The sequence below is a fragment of the Garra rufa genome, chromosome 23, assembly GCF_049309525.1.
Source record: "Garra rufa chromosome 23, GarRuf1.0, whole genome shotgun sequence".
In the NCBI taxonomy this organism is placed as follows: Eukaryota; Metazoa; Chordata; class Actinopteri; order Cypriniformes; family Cyprinidae; genus Garra; species Garra rufa.
In genome coordinates this window covers 18998567-19014349 of record NC_133383.1, presented here as the reverse complement: position 1 = coordinate 19014349, position 15783 = coordinate 18998567, and the positions used below count along the sequence as shown (strand labels likewise).

Below are 15783 nucleotides of genomic sequence, written 5' to 3'. Positions count from 1 at the left end.
TTTTACGGGCAGCATCCGTTACACTCTCAAACTTTTCGTCTTTTCTTTCTTTCTCTAGTTCACTCTCACTCGGCACAGAAGTGGATGCGGTTGCCGGTGGCGATGGATGGATTCAGTGTTGACAGCACCAGTCATCACGGTGGCAAGATTCCACGCAGGATGGCAAGTCAGGTGGTTGAAAGCGTTTGGCAGGAGTGCAACATCAACCGAGCTCAGAACAAGTGAGTGTGCTCAGACATCCTCAGATGAGCTCAGAGTAAATCTGAGATCAGATAATCCCATTTCACAGTTGTGATAAATCAAGCGCAGAGCAACAATGCACTGTTGAAACTGGTACAATGGATATCTGAACCACAGAATGTTTTATTACTGAATATTGAAGGGGGGGGGGCAAATAGGAGTGATCAAGATTAGTTGTCTTTAAGGTTTTGAGTCAAAACTTGCACAGATGTGATTGTTTGATGCTTTTAACATCAGTTAACCTCAGACGTCAGTTCAGTCCATCTTGGGAACAGTTTTTGGACACTGTCCAAACTAAAATTTCTTTAATTTTAGGTCACGTTGTCACTTTATTTCAGTTTGTTTACTTTATTTGAACAATGTATACGTTTTTTTTTTTTTTTTTTTTTTTTTTTTAAGTGACTTTTTTACATTTCATACTTGTCTTATTGTTGAAATTAAGCTGATAATCTTATAATTTTAAAAAATCTTATAACTATACTACCTATAGTGGCATATCTGCCTTTACTCAAAAAGGTCAATGCGTGTTCAATAAAATAGTTTTTTTTCCTGGGCAATAACAGTGAAAATATTCATAAACATTTGTTGTAACCACAACTTACCAGATGTATACTATTGAAGCCCTTTTGTGGCTATGAATAAAAAAAATCTGAAAGTTATTGCTCACAATTCTATTCAAATTTTATTCTCACAAATTGCAAATTTACATCTCACAATTCTGACTTTTTTTCTCAGAATTGTGAAAGGTAAACCCGCTGTTGTGAGTTAGAAGTGAGTCAGAATTGTAAGAGATAAACTCGCTATTGCAAGTTATAAAGTCAGAATTGTGAGAAATAAAGTCAGAATTGTGCGATATAAACTCACAATTATGAGTTACAGAATCAGATTTGTCAGTTACAAAGTCAGAATTGCAAGATATAAACTCACTGTTGCAAGTTATAAAGTCAGAATTGTGAGATATAAACTCGCTACTGCAAGTTGTAGTCAGAATTGTGAGTTGTAAAGTCAAAATTGTGAGATATAAACTTGCTATTGAGTTATAAAGTGAAAATGGAGATATAAACTCCCAATTGTGAGTTATAAAGTCAGAATTGTGAGATGTAAACTTGGAATTCTGAGAAATTAAGTAGGAATTGTGCAAGATATAAACAGTTGTCAGTTACAAAGTCAGAACTGGAAGATATAAACTCGCTATTGCAAGTTATAAAGTCAGAATTGCGAGATATAAACTCACAAATGTGAATTACAAACTCGGAATTGTGGGATATACAGTCAGAATAGTGGGATATAAAGTCAGAATTGCGAGATGTAATCTCAAAGTACCATAGATTTTGTGATTTAGAAGCCATTCAGAAGATTCAGAGTTTGATTCCAATCTTGTTTTATTGTGTGTTTGCAGACGAAAATTCTCTGCCACAGCCTCCAATGGGACCAGCGAGGAGGAGACGCTGATAAAAGTGGGCACCTGGGACTTCGTAGACTCCACACAGAGATCAAGCTGCAACTGTTCGAGGTACAGACTGTGTACATTCTCTCAGTCCTGTATTCTCATAGGCCGCTGTTTAACCATCCCACACTGCTGTTGCCACTAATCGCTTTTCAGCTCTTGTAGTGTCATCTGTCACTCTGTAAAATGACAGGCAATACATTTGTCATGGAGTATTAAATAAGCTCTTTGTGAAAACCGGAGAAACCGGTTGTCTGAGTGATGGTGTTAAGGTGTCATAAGCCTGCTCTGATTCTGATAGACAGGAGAAATTAACTTGCTTAGACATTCAGAGCCTACATGTGTTGAATGTGTACGTGACCATCGGCCACAAAATCAAATTTCCTACCGTAAATATATCAAGTATATATATATTTTTTTGATTAGTAATATGCATTGCTAAGAACTTCAGATTTTCAGATAGTTGTAAACAAACCTTACGTCCTAACAAACCATACATCAATGTAAAGCTTATTTATTCAGCTTTCAGAAAATTGATCCTTATGACTGGTTTTGTGGTCCAGGGTCACATATCTGTATGTAATGTATCAGGCTGTACCTAGTCTTGCAGCTCATTTTAGTCCTTCCACTTGCATGTTATTGTGTGGTTTTTGTGACTCATGAGTATTTTACACACTCCTACATGAACTCTTTCTGTAGTCAGATTTAGAAGTATCTGGAAACTTTTTTAAAGAGAACTTTTGGTCAGATATATTCCAATGTAGCTTTGCAGCATAACAGCTAAAATGCAATTTAGAATTTGATTTTGACATCAAGCATGATCAAAGAATTCTGAGTATGTATGCATTTCATAATTAAAGAGGGCAATATCACCTTGAATGAATGTTTATATGAAGTATTAGGTTAATTCTAAATGAAAGCAAAATATTTAGTATTACAAAAAACATAAGGCTGTCATCTCTTATAAGAGTCTGCAGATATTCCTATTGAGTTTAATGATGTAATTAATCTCTGACAGACTGTTCATTCTGTCACTGGTTACATGCTACTAATAAAATGATATCTTGTGTTTAAAGATTATAGACTAGCTTATAGATTCACTGACCAATTCAGTGGTAGATTTCTGGCTTGCAGTGATGGGATTTGAAAGTAGATGGACCTTTACTATCGACATAGTCCAGATCTATCAGTGTCCACTTTAGGTAGATAATGATTGTATAAACCAGAAGCAAGTACTAAACTGAGCCCAAACACTCATTGAGCATTGTAAGTAGCATTAACAGAGACTACCGTCACATAGCGCTGTGTGGTCTTGCTGTTAGTCGTCTTCTCTTTCTCTTCATTGAGTAGCTGTTCAGTTCAGGCCAAGAGAAGGCCAGGCGCCATGGGACTGTTGTCATTTGCCAAATATGTTTTTTGGAAGAGACCCAGCATGAGAGGTGTGATGAAACTCGGAGTCCCCCCGTGAAGTGAAAATGACCATGCGTCGACCAAGAGTTTTTCTGCTTGTTTAGCATTCTGCTTGTGTGACTGTGTTGTTGTGTGTACATGTGAAATTGTTTTGAGTGTGTGTAAGAGAGGGTGTAATTTTATCCTCGACTCCCCTGTGTTCTGGACATCTGGACGTAACTGTTTTTAGCTCTTAAGTTTGTGCTGTTTAAGTTTGTCAGAATATACCACTCTGCGTATGTACTATATGTCTTACTGACTCCTAACTGTCACACAGGTCTACATGCTCACACCATCTCAGTTCCAACCTCAAAGTACCCTGTGGTTTCTTTGTTTACATACACAGGCTAAATTAAGTTCCTTGGCCCCCAAAGTGCTCACACTACATGTGAACTATGTGACCCTGAACCACAAAACCAGTCATCAGGGTCAATTTTAAAATTGAGATACAACTATTTGAAAATCTGGAATCTGAGGGTGCAAGAACAATTTTAAATATTGAGAAAATCGCCTTTAAAGTTGTCCAAATGAAGTCCTTAGCAATGCATACTATTAATCAAAAATTAAGTTTTAATGTATTTATGGTAGGAAATTTATAAAATATCTTAATGGGGACTTTATTTAATATCTTAATTATTTTTTGGCATAAAATAAAAATAGATCATTTTGACACATGCAGTGTATTTTTGGCTATTGCTACAAATATACCCAGGCTACTTAAGACAGTTTTTGTGGTCTAGGATCACATATGGTTTAGCCTCTCTCTTGAATGCTAACATGTGTACTTGTACAGCACTGTAAAATAGCTGAAGCAAACTAAAGTTTCCTGGCTTTGTGACGTGAGTGGTTGTAGTGAAAGCCTGGCATTTTTAAGGGAGGGATGAAAGCTGTGTATTTAAAGCCTCCGTTTGTAGCTACAGGCTTGTGTGTTGAGATACTGTGGCGCTTGAGATGGTGACTGCCTCTCAAGAACAACATTATAAAAGAGAGACACTGTACAAGGAAACCCACAGGGTAACTCTGGCAGCTGTTGTGCTTTACATATCTCTGAGAAAGTGTGGACACACGTTATCAGGTCAGACAGACTCTGATAGGAGTGGAGCGCTTGTTGTTAAAAGGGTGGTTTCTTAAACCTGTCCTTGGACTCGACAAGCAGAGAATCTTGATTCAAAGAGTGTTTTTTCACAGATCCAATAATAGTTAGAGAATTCTAAATAATGAGCTAATTAAGAAACTGTTACATTTCTCTGTTACGAGTCTCTGAGGCCTATTAAACCTGAAAAGAAATGTTATGAACTCTCACAGTGAAAAGAAATGAATAAAAAATATGGTTTCTGGTAATGGGCTTTCTTATTAATGATGTCATCAGTTCATAACTCATCTATCTGTTGTATTAAAATACTTCTTTATCTTACCAGGCACAAAACGCAGAAGCAGAGAGCAGGCAGCACGCCTGGTCAGCCGCCCACCGCCGGTCAGACGCAGCAGCCGCCCATCAAGCACAAAGCGGGGGAGAAGCCCGAAAAGGGCGACAAACAGCAAAAACGTCCGCAGACGCCCTTCCACCATCGCAACTCAGTCTGCGAAGATGTCTCCTCCATGGAAACCGACGCTTCTGCAGGCCAGCGCTTGGCTCTTAGAGGTCAAGAGGGTGGACGGTTTCCTGGGCTTCGCTCATCTGATGTGAGCTCCAGCTCGAAACCTCCACAGCTACACAGCGGAGGCGGAGCTACCGTGGGCAGCAGCGGCCCAACGGAGATGGGCGGCTCTCCTCAGCCCCCGCCGCTGAGTCCTCACCCCTGCGAACGTGGTGAGGAAGGCTCAGATGCCATTAAGAACCCCTCCACACCACACAGCCAACATTTTTACCCTCCTTCAGCAGAGCCATGCCTCCTGCCCCAAAAGGGCCCAGATGATGCCCGTTTGGAGCCCCTCACCCAACCTTTTCCCCCTGCGTACCCCGAACCCATGGAGCCCACCCCGTACGTCAGTGCAGCAGTAAACCTGGATGACGACGGGAGTCACGCGCCGTGGAGGTTCTTCAACCTGCCACGTAGGAAAGATGCAGAGTTTCCCACGCCGTCACTGCCAGGAGACAAACTCAGAGAAGAGGCGTCACTCGGAGCTGAAGGGATTATGTCTGTTACTGAGTGAGTATCGCACATGATTTCATGCGTCACACACAATTTAATGCAGTTACTTGAAGGCAAATGATGTCATTTCTGAGCCACCAGGCAAAAATAAGAGAAAACACCTCCCTCTGTCTTCCATTGTTTGGATGAATAGGGTCCTATGAAATCAGTTTTATTTTTTCCCAAATTCCTTTTTTTTTTTTTTTTCCCTGGATTCCTTTTTCTTTTGTTTTAATTTGTGTAGACTATTTTAATTCCTAAATTAAATTGTATTAATCAAAAATCATGTCTATTTAATTGAAATCATGAAACTTACACAATTTAACAGCAATTTATTAAGTTTAACAAAAATCTAATTTTTAAGGTCTACACATTTTATTTAATTTAACAAGTTCTGTTTTAAATTATAATGTTTCCATTTTAATGGTTATATTAAATTAATTAACAAAAGCATTTCTGAATAATTTTTTTTTTTTTTTTTTTTACAAAACTATGGTTTTATTTACAGCGACATGTTAAAATAAAAGACGAAGTATTTCTAGAATAAAGTCAGAATGTTTTGAGAATAAGGTCGAAATGTTTCAAGAATTGAATCGTAACAATTAAAGTTATAATATTTTGAGAGTATAGCCCGCGCATGCAAATGGCCCGGATTGAGAGCACCGGGAGAAGTTTCTGGGCTACTGTAATTTATTTGAATATATGTGGGATTATTAGCAGAAATCATAACTTGTTATACTCTTAGGGACAGTATGCTTGAAAAAAAAAATTTCACATCTGCGATTGCATTAGGCCTATTTGTAGTGCACCAGGCACCCAATAAACTGTGCTTTTGGCACTTTTAATATAAAACAAAGTCTTATCTTTATAGCGAAATACAAACAATGCAATAATGTTGAGATTTTGAAAGATGAGACTTTGGAATATCTCCTGGTGCTCTCAATCCGGCCATTTGCATGCGCAATAGGCTAGAATATATTCTCAAAATATTTAATTTAAAAACTTGAATCTTGTAATTGCTACAAATTAATTCTCAATTTCTCAAAATATTTCTCAAAATATTTAATTAATTCTCAATTTCTCAAAATATTTAAAAAAAAAATTTTCCCAAAACACTTCAACTTAATTTTGATTTTATTGTCGAAATATTTCGACTTTATTCTCGTAATATTTTGAATTTATTCTTGTAATTTCGACTTTATCCTTGAAATATTATGACTTTAATCTTGTAATATTTTTTTATATATTTTTTTTAATGTGGCACTACAGCAAAATCATAACTATTACATTCAATAATATATTTCTGTCACATTTCCTTTAAGTTAAACTGAACTTTTATTTTGACGCTTTGCTGTGAAGAAATTTGAGTTTCTGTTTGGATATGTCAATAGTTTTTGTCACAAGAAACAGTAAATTGCTTATGAAGTGACTCTCAGAGCAGTTCTAGAGATTGTTTGTGTTCATGTTCTCATATACTGAGACGGCAGAGGCTGAAAACACTTTGAGCGTCACACGCGCTTCAGTTTGTAGTAAACTAAACGTGTGTCTGTCATTCACACAGACATGCAGAGCATGCAGGATTCATATTTAAAGTCTTTTTATGGTTTATTATTCACAGACACTAGTCCATATCTCATTTTGATTTAAGCATACTGACATTGTTCAGCAGGATGGGCCAGTTTACTGAATACCGAATAGATGTTGATAGGCAAATTTGGGTCGTCATACCCATAACCTGATTTCTGAACAACCCATTTTTGCAGGTTAGTTTAAGTGAGCTTTTTGACTGGAGAGAGATGTTTTGTGATTCAGCTGCAATGTTTTCAAAAGGAAGCCAGTTTTTTTCTTCATATGTCCCATTTAAGACACAATCTGTTTACATTCTCTTTTAAAACCTTCCTGAAGTCTCTAACAATGCAGTGAACTGAAAGTACATATCTTTAGAATTTAGAGCTCTCCATAACCTGTAAACAGCCAGGAGGATTGCATTGTGCATTTGTGTTGTGTAATAACGGCTTAAGTAACTGTGTTTCTAAAGTGAGCGTGGGACCACCCTGTGGACCCCCTTAATCCCCTCCGCTCACGGCTTTTTATTTCCAGCAGCCAGAGTTTGTTAGCGAGAGCCCCCAATACAGAACCTCAAATGTCCTTGTCTGTTTGTGAGCTGTGTTTGGAAATAGCTGTGATGTAGCCTCGTGCACCACTCACTCAGACACATACATAAACACACACTTGTTCTGTGTCGAATGTTCTTTCTCTGAACACACAATCTGTTAATCTCTCGCGATGTGCCCTTTGACATCATACTTCACTAATGTGCAGGCCCAGCACTGTTGTGAACTAGGAGATTATGAGTCCATCTCACACGTGCATACAAACACTCAGGGGTTTAAGTGGGGATTTAGAGTAGAAATTAACATGGTATACTGTTTAAATCCAGCTTGTGGAGTTTAAAGGGATAGTTCACCCAAAAATGAAAATTCTGCCATTAATTGCATGCCTTCATTTTTTTGATGAAATCCTAAAGCTTTCTGACCCTGCATAGACAGCAATGCAACTACCATGTTCAAGGCACAGAAAGGTAGTTAGGACATTGTTAATGTAGTCCATGTGAATTTGACATTCATGAGTTTTAAAATGAGATTGAAAAGTCACATGAGTACACAGGCAGGATATGTGTGAAATAGACCTTCACAACCTACGGTAATTACGTTGTTAATATTTCTGTGAAACTGTTTATATTAATACATGAAGGGTGAAATAAGGTTGCGTTCATATCCACACATGTTCAGCACTGACACTCTTGCGACATGCACAAACCCTTCAGACTTCCAAGAAAAGCTCCAAGGGAACTTGCCTCCCATGTGGCTACCTTGATTTAAAAGCACAGTCATTTGACACCGGTGCCAGTGCTGTTTGATGACAGTCTCCAACCAAGTCGTGATGTGTTCACTTGTGTGAAGAATATCTGCTAAAGTGTATGTCTTATCTGCTTTCTCCAGAAACTTAAAGGATTACGAAACCCCAGACAACTTTTTCTGAGATTTTAGCATAAGTGTTTGTGTTGCACATCATAGAAAGCAACGTTGGCATCTGTTAATATTGATTGTTAGAGATAACTAGTTAATTTTGAGCTTTTTTGCGCTATTTTCATCTTCCGGGTTTAAAATCTACATTGGGCTGACGTCACCGTTTGTGACGCGGCGATGGACTATAGTACATCGATGATACGTCGGTGTCTCATAAATATTCATGACGCTGCATGTTCTTATCCTATGAGAAGTTGATTCGCTTAATTATTCACGACAGTGTGTGCTGATTTGCTGTGGCAGGCGCTTCAGACTGTGAGATTGCATACATTAGCTGAGAGGAACGTTCATGGATGAAAGAGAGTGTGTGAGTTCGGCACACGCGATTCATTCATAAAGTAAGTGTAAGCGGTTTTCCTTGACGCAACCCATCAAAAGGCTTATATAAACGCGGCAAAATAAGCCTTAATAAAAATAATAATAATAATATGTTTTCGATGCATAGTGCAAATGGATGTGCTTTTATTTGTGTTTTAAACTCGTGGGGAGCGAAATGAAACCCAAAGTTGTCTGTGTTGTTATTCTCCCCTCTCCTCCACGCAGCGCAGTGAGCGCGCCACGCCCACTTTTGCAGCATTTTTCAAAACTGTGGTGAGAGTAGCCAGTGCTGAAACTGGGGGGATTCATTACCCCTCAACAAACGGTTACCCACACTGCTTCCAATAGACGTAAAATTGTTGCAGTTTGTTCAGTATTTGTGCTAATATACATGTAGGTCATGCCTACACTACCAGTCAAAAGTTTTTGAACAGTAAGATTTTTTTATGTTTTTAAAAAAGTAGTCTCTTCTGCTTACCAAGCCTGCGTTTATTTGATCTAAATAAATAGGAAAACAGTAAAATTTTGAAATATTTTTACTATTTAAAATAACGGTTTTCTATTTGAATATATTTTAAAATGTAATTTATTCTTGTGATTTCAAAGCTGAATTTCTAGCATCATTAATTACCAGTCACATGATCCTTCGGAAGTCATTTTAATATTCTGATTTGGTGCTCAAAAACCTTTATGATTTTGAAAACAGCTGAACAGAACTTTTTCAGGTTTCTTTGATGAATAGAAATTTCAGAAGAATAGCATTTATCTGAAATAGAAATCTTTTGTAACATTATAAATGCCTTTATCGTCACTTTTGATTAATTTAAAGCATCCTTGCTAAATAAAAGTATTAATTAGTAAGTATTAATTTCTATAATATCCCCCCCTCCATCCTCTCAACTGTTTAAAATATGACTGATAATAATAAAAATATTTATTGAACAGCAAATCAGCATATTAGAATGATTTCTGAAGGTTCATGTGACACTGAAGACTGGATTAATGATGCTGAAAATTTAGCTTTGATCACAGAAGTGAACTAAATTTTAAAATATATTTATAAAGAAAACAGTTATTTTAAATGGTAAAAATATTTCAAAAATGTACTGTTTCTGCTGTGCATTGGATCAAATATCGCAGGCTTGGTGAGCAGAAAATAATAATAAAAAAATTACTGTTCAAAAACTTTTGACTGGTAGTGTATGCTGTTAGAAAAATGCACATTCATCGCTTTTGCGACTTTGTGTCCTAAAAACGCAAACATTTGGTTTTACATGTAGTCCATAATGCCACATCTGTTAACATGAGATGGCGTTTGTTGAATCTGTTGAAGGGGGAACATTTGTTGGTCTTACTGATATTTGGCTCTGTGTGAGAATGTTTGGACACGTTTGTGTGAATGATGTTCGTGTAGTATGAACTTTTCCTCTAAACCCGTTGCGGATGAGAGCTATTGAAAGCAGTGACTTTATGCCTCTCGTAAATTCACGAAGCAGCAGTGTTATGACAAAATATAGTGTACACATCGCTCAGCCGTGCCGTTGTCTTCCTGGAAGAATGCTTGTTGATAGTACTAAGTTAAAAAATGTGCGCTCCTAATCCTTCACTAGAAACAAAAATGTCTGGTTTGAATATGTTGTTTTAGTGTGGGTTCTGGACAAATATTTAATGTTTTAAATAATGCAACAGTTTTAGACGCACGTGAACATTCCAGTACTTTGCATCTGTGATGTTTTCACTCAACAATAGTTGTTTGCCTGGAGTTGCCCAACATCAGGAAAGAGAGGTTTAGAGGTCTGTCTCAGTTGGCTACAGTGAGATGTAATGGTATGCAGTGCAATACCAGTATGCACTTGGCTGGTGTCCTCTTGTGTCTTTTCTGCTGTTGTGGCCCAGTGTAATCCCTGTGCTCTCTAGGGCCTCAAAATGGGTTTAATCTCTGGCCAGCACCACTGTGCGCTGTTACCCCCCATCAGAGCTACAGTGGTCTGATCTGTGTGAGAGGACAGTGGCTGGTACATACCATTTAACCAACACAGAAGGGTTTTATAGAACATACACAGAAGTAAAGATTTGAAACTTTTTTTGATAGAAAGTGTGTAGATGGCATTATAATTTATTGTACTAATATAGGTTTCTATTATGCTATGAATGTTAATTTCACTTAAATAATCTTTCAATCCCAAATATTGCCCACTTGATTGGTCAGGATATATTTATCTCTAAACAGTATAATGTTCTGAAATTTTAGTCATGGTTTGACCTATTTTTCTTTCGTCCTATCCAGGTTAATGGTTGCCTCCAAAAGGCCGCTCAAGGTCTCAGATGAACGGATCCAGACGTACCTGCAGCGACAGAACCAGCACCTGGCTGCAGCCATCACAGACGGCGACCACGAGCCTGAGGTCGATCCCTATGCTTTTGTCGACGGAGATGTTAAGTTCACCTTCTCGGATAAGAAAGACAAAGCTGGGGGAGATAGAGAACCGGGAAAGAAACACAAGGTAAGCAAAGCAAATCCCATAATGCACTGCTATTTGTGCAAAACTAATGTTCAAAATTTTGGGGTTGGTAAGATATTTTTTTTTTTTTTTTTTTTTTTTTTTTTTAGTGTTTCTTATGCTCACAGAGGCTGCATTTATTTTAGGGCTGTCACTTAAAGGGATAGTTCACCCAAAAATGAAAATTTGATGTTTATCTGCTTACCCCCAGGGCATCCAAGATGTTCGGTGACTTTGTTTCCTCAGAAAAACACAAAGATTTTTAACGAAAACCGGTGCAGTCTGCCAGCCTTATCATGGACGTGGATGGGCACCAAACCTTTAAGAGTAAACAAAAACATGCACAGACAAATCCAAATTACACCCTGCGACTCGTGACGATACATTGATGTCCTAAGACACGAAACGATCGGTTTTTGCGAGAAACTGAACAGTATTTATATAATTTTTTACCTTTGATACACAGCCACGTCCAACTGTCATGAGCACGAGTTTGGCATCAGTCACGTCACATGTGCACGCTCTCTGGCGTAGAATACGCAAACGCCGTAAGGGGAAATCAGTGAAAAGTCCCGGATGCAAACGTAATCTTTTAGCTTTAAATCGGTTTAAACAATCAGGATACGTGCAAGTAATTACCATTTTGAATAGCCGCTATACCCACAATCTCTGTGCTCTGTGTAAACAATGAGTGTCGTATAAATGCAACAGATCGCTTCCGGCGTTTGCGTATACTACGACAGTGCGCGTTCACATGTCACCAGCCGGATGCAAAACTCATGCTCATGACAGATGGACGTGGCTGTGTATCAAAGGTAAAAAATTATATAAATACTGTTCAGTTTCTCACAAAAACCGATCGTTTCGTGTCTTAGGACATCAATGTATCGTCACGAGTCGCAGGGTGTAATTTGGATTTGTCTGTGCATGTTTTTGTTTACTCTTAAAGGTTTGGTGCCCATCCACGTCCATGATATGGCTGGCAGACTGCACCGGTTTTCATTAAAAATCTTTGTTTGTGTTTTTCTGAGGAAACAAAGTCACCTACATCTTGGATGCCCTGGGGGTAAGCAGATAAACATCAAATTTTCATTTTTGGGTGAACTATCCCTTTAACGATTTTTTGACCGAAATGCTACAACCACTGTAATTTCTTGAATATGTGGATATCGAAACGTGTAAACGCGAATGAGGGTTTGAGCTTTTATTTTGAATTTGCGATGAGCATTTAGCATATTGAGAAAGATAATGATGTATTCTCCTGTTTTTGAGTTGCTTTATAAATGATTTTCCTTACAAATCTGCTGAAATGGTGAACGTTGCATTTCTAAATGAACGTTATAATATGCAGAGATGGAGCTTGAGATGCTCCACACATGTAAATGTTAACTGTTCGTTTGTTTGGAGCAGCATTTACTGTGAACTAGTGTTGGGTGATATGCTCAATTTTCATATCGCCCTATCATCAGCCTGTGAGATTGCCGATACATGATACTATCGTGCTAATTTATTGAATTATCTGTGTACTTATTCGTTTTGTAAGGGTAGTCTTTTTGTTGGGCATGTGACTTGTTGACATGTTGTGTGTGTACAGAGCGCTGACGGTAGTTCTGCCAGAGAGGTTCCAGGTTACTTTCAGTTTCGTTCTCTGCTATCCGCTGTCTTCAGTGAGTGGTAAATGCGTGGTGTGCGCAAATGAATGTAAATGAATTCTTTCTTTACCCGTCATATTGCGATAATTTTATCGCTGTATGTCTGATTGTTGTCATCGGTTCATGTTGTAGTTTAGTTCATATAAAATGTGGAGAAGCGATGCACGTCTAATTCACATGCATATTTTAGCGCCATTTTAGCGCATCATCTATTGGCACAACTATACTCTGAACGGAGCTGCTCTGAGACGCACATAGGTAAAGTTGGCTTCAATAATGTGCATATGTTAAACTTGCATCGCATGTATCTATTTAATTGAATTGTAGCGTTTGTGAATTCACAATAGCACTATGCTTTTTGATTTAAATGGGTTTAAAATGTGCAGCCTTGGAAAACATTCTAATAATGTGTTTCATGGATTCTCGTCTGTGAAATTTCTGGTAATTTGCTGGTTACTTGACACAGGCTAATTTAGAGTCAAGGATTTTTAAGTAGAGTACTTGAATTGAATTAAGGAATTGTGACAGCCCTTATTTATTTGATTGAAAGTACAGTGAAAACTGTAATATTGTCAAATGTTATTACAAATTAAAATAATTATTTTCTCTCTTAATGTACATTTTTTAAATATAGTTTATTCCTGTGATGGCAAAGCTGAATTTTCAGCATAATTACTAAATTCTTCAGTATGACATGATCCTTCAGAAATCATTGAGAATTGAATTGAAAATTGGTACTTATCATTGATGAAAACGGTTCTACTACCTTGAAGAATTTCAAAAGAACAGCATCTATTTAAAATATAAATCTTCTGTAGCATTATACGTGTCTTTACTAGTACTTTTGATCTATTTAATGTATCCTTACTGAATAGAAGTGTACATTACTTTAAAACAGGGGTGTCTAGTAGTAGTATTAAATAAAGTCTATGTAAGGGTATTCGCGGCAATATTATCTTTGGTTTTATAAATTTTTTATCTTAACGTTGAGTGTCTCTAACACGCATTCTAAAGCAGCACGTCGGCTAACTGAGTAACTGAGCGTGGCAAGCACCCGCGCGCATGGTAAAGGCAGCGGAGCTTGTGTGTCCTGAGAAAAAACAGGCTTTTGCCAGTATTATCTTGTCAAGAAATACTGTGGCTAAAAGAATTGAGGACCTTGCAAGAGACTTGAACCGTCTGAAAGACAAAGTTACTTGTTGCTTGGACTGACGTTAACAGCTGGTTGCTGAGGTTGATGCACTGTTTTCCTTTTATTTGATGATCGCGCATGATGTGCCCGCGCCGTCCGGGAGGCGAGTGGTAAAATAATAATTATTCTTGATTACTAATTTTAATCAGTACATTATACCTAAAACAATACCTTAAAAACAAAAACTTAATTTTACGATCTGAAATTACTTATACTGGTGAACCCCTTTTAGTCCAAGGATCCAGTATGCGATCATATAGTAAGTTCAGAACGGCTCTAAAATAGAGAAAACCTGACCGATTTCATCGGAGATTGCGGAGAGTCACGTCCATATGTCAGTTAAAGTTATTCTTTTCAGCATGGATTTGGTTTAAAAGCAGGGGTGATTAAGCTTATATAAGTGTGTGCAGCGATGTGCAGATCAGCTGTTAAAATGAACCATCCATTCATCATACCATCATGCAAAACTAAGAATTAGAATAATTGTAATAGGAAAATCGGGTACAGTTAGCTAAATCAGAGAAATATATAGGTGCGGGTGGGTGGCGAGCAGTTGTGGATTCAGGTGACGTTTGAGCTCATCTGCGCATCTCTAGTACGTTTGTATACGTATGTCAAACTCAAACCTAATGCATTACAAATGCATTCTAGATTTTTATTTGTTAAAGTTCTCATTTCTAGTGTACAGTTCATATCCGAAGTATTTTTTTTTACATTTAAGCTTTTGAGTTGGAAAATATGTTAAAGGCAATTTTTTTTTTAATTGTGAAGTGTTATAGTTTCTAAATTATACTGTAGCATATAGCTTTATATTTAATGCAATTGTCTGTACACATAAACTTTAGCATTTGTTATTTCTTATTTTCTCATTACTAAAAAGTATCTGACAAATAATATTGATGTTAAAAGGAAAGGGCTTGCCATTACTTAGACAACTTTGTTTTCCCAAAAAGGAATAAGAGTGTTAATGAACCGTTTCTTAGGACTTATTAAATGCAGTTGTACAGAATATTGTGTCTTTCTAGTGTTTCTTCTTTTTTTGCAAATTAATTGGTAATTTGGTGAACTATGATTTGAAAGGAGATTCTATGAAAATATGGAGTTTCGGCCCGCACATGGTCACATTTCTTCTCATCTGGCCCTCACCCTAAAATGACACCCCTGCTTTAAAAGAAACATCTTGAAGACCCCAGACTTTTGAATACTGAATGTCAGGGTGCCCTTCACTTTTCACAAGCTGGTTTTATTTTCACTTGAAATGCAAAACGTTACAGAAGTACAAAGATTGTGAATACCGTTTCACATGGACTCTTGTTCCATGCGAAAAGGAATTTTAGCCACCGCAAGATTCTCCATTGGCACTGTAGCGTGTAATGTGCTGGCATCATGTCTGCTGTCTTCAGCTCATGGGAGATTCCCATCTGAGATCTGAATCTGACACCCTCAAACATGGAGGAGAGAGCATGAATAGAGGGGGCGAACACAGTCTCTCCTATTCCTGTTGGATTTTCACACATACTTTAAGTGTCTTTTTGGCAGATGCGATGGATTAACAAAAATCAGCTCTGTCCTTCTGTACTCCGTTACTTCATTGTTTCGTAAGAGCTTTTTTGGTACCTACTCTCAGAATCACACGTCATTTGTGTGTCTTGGTAACCTTACAGCCACTTTATGCTGTCACAGGAGAGGTTTAAATAATGTAGGCCATATGGCGCAGCACAAACTCATTTATAACACACGTGTCTGTTACGAGTAAACACGCA

At 37.6% G+C, this 15783-nt stretch overlaps 1 protein-coding gene across 1 annotated transcript in view; it reads left to right on the top strand.

Annotated features, from left to right (window-relative positions):
• The window catches only part of med13a (mediator complex subunit 13a), an 88223-nt gene that overhangs the window by 50585 nt on the left and 21855 nt on the right, over nucleotides 1-15783 (top strand). The window contains exons 7-10 of the mRNA XM_073829374.1: nucleotides 59-221; nucleotides 1640-1753; nucleotides 4555-5286; nucleotides 10963-11179. Of these exons, the coding sequence (XP_073685475.1) occupies nucleotides 59-221; nucleotides 1640-1753; nucleotides 4555-5286; nucleotides 10963-11179 (1226 nt within the window). The remainder of the gene's footprint in view (nucleotides 1-58; nucleotides 222-1639; nucleotides 1754-4554; nucleotides 5287-10962; nucleotides 11180-15783) is intronic.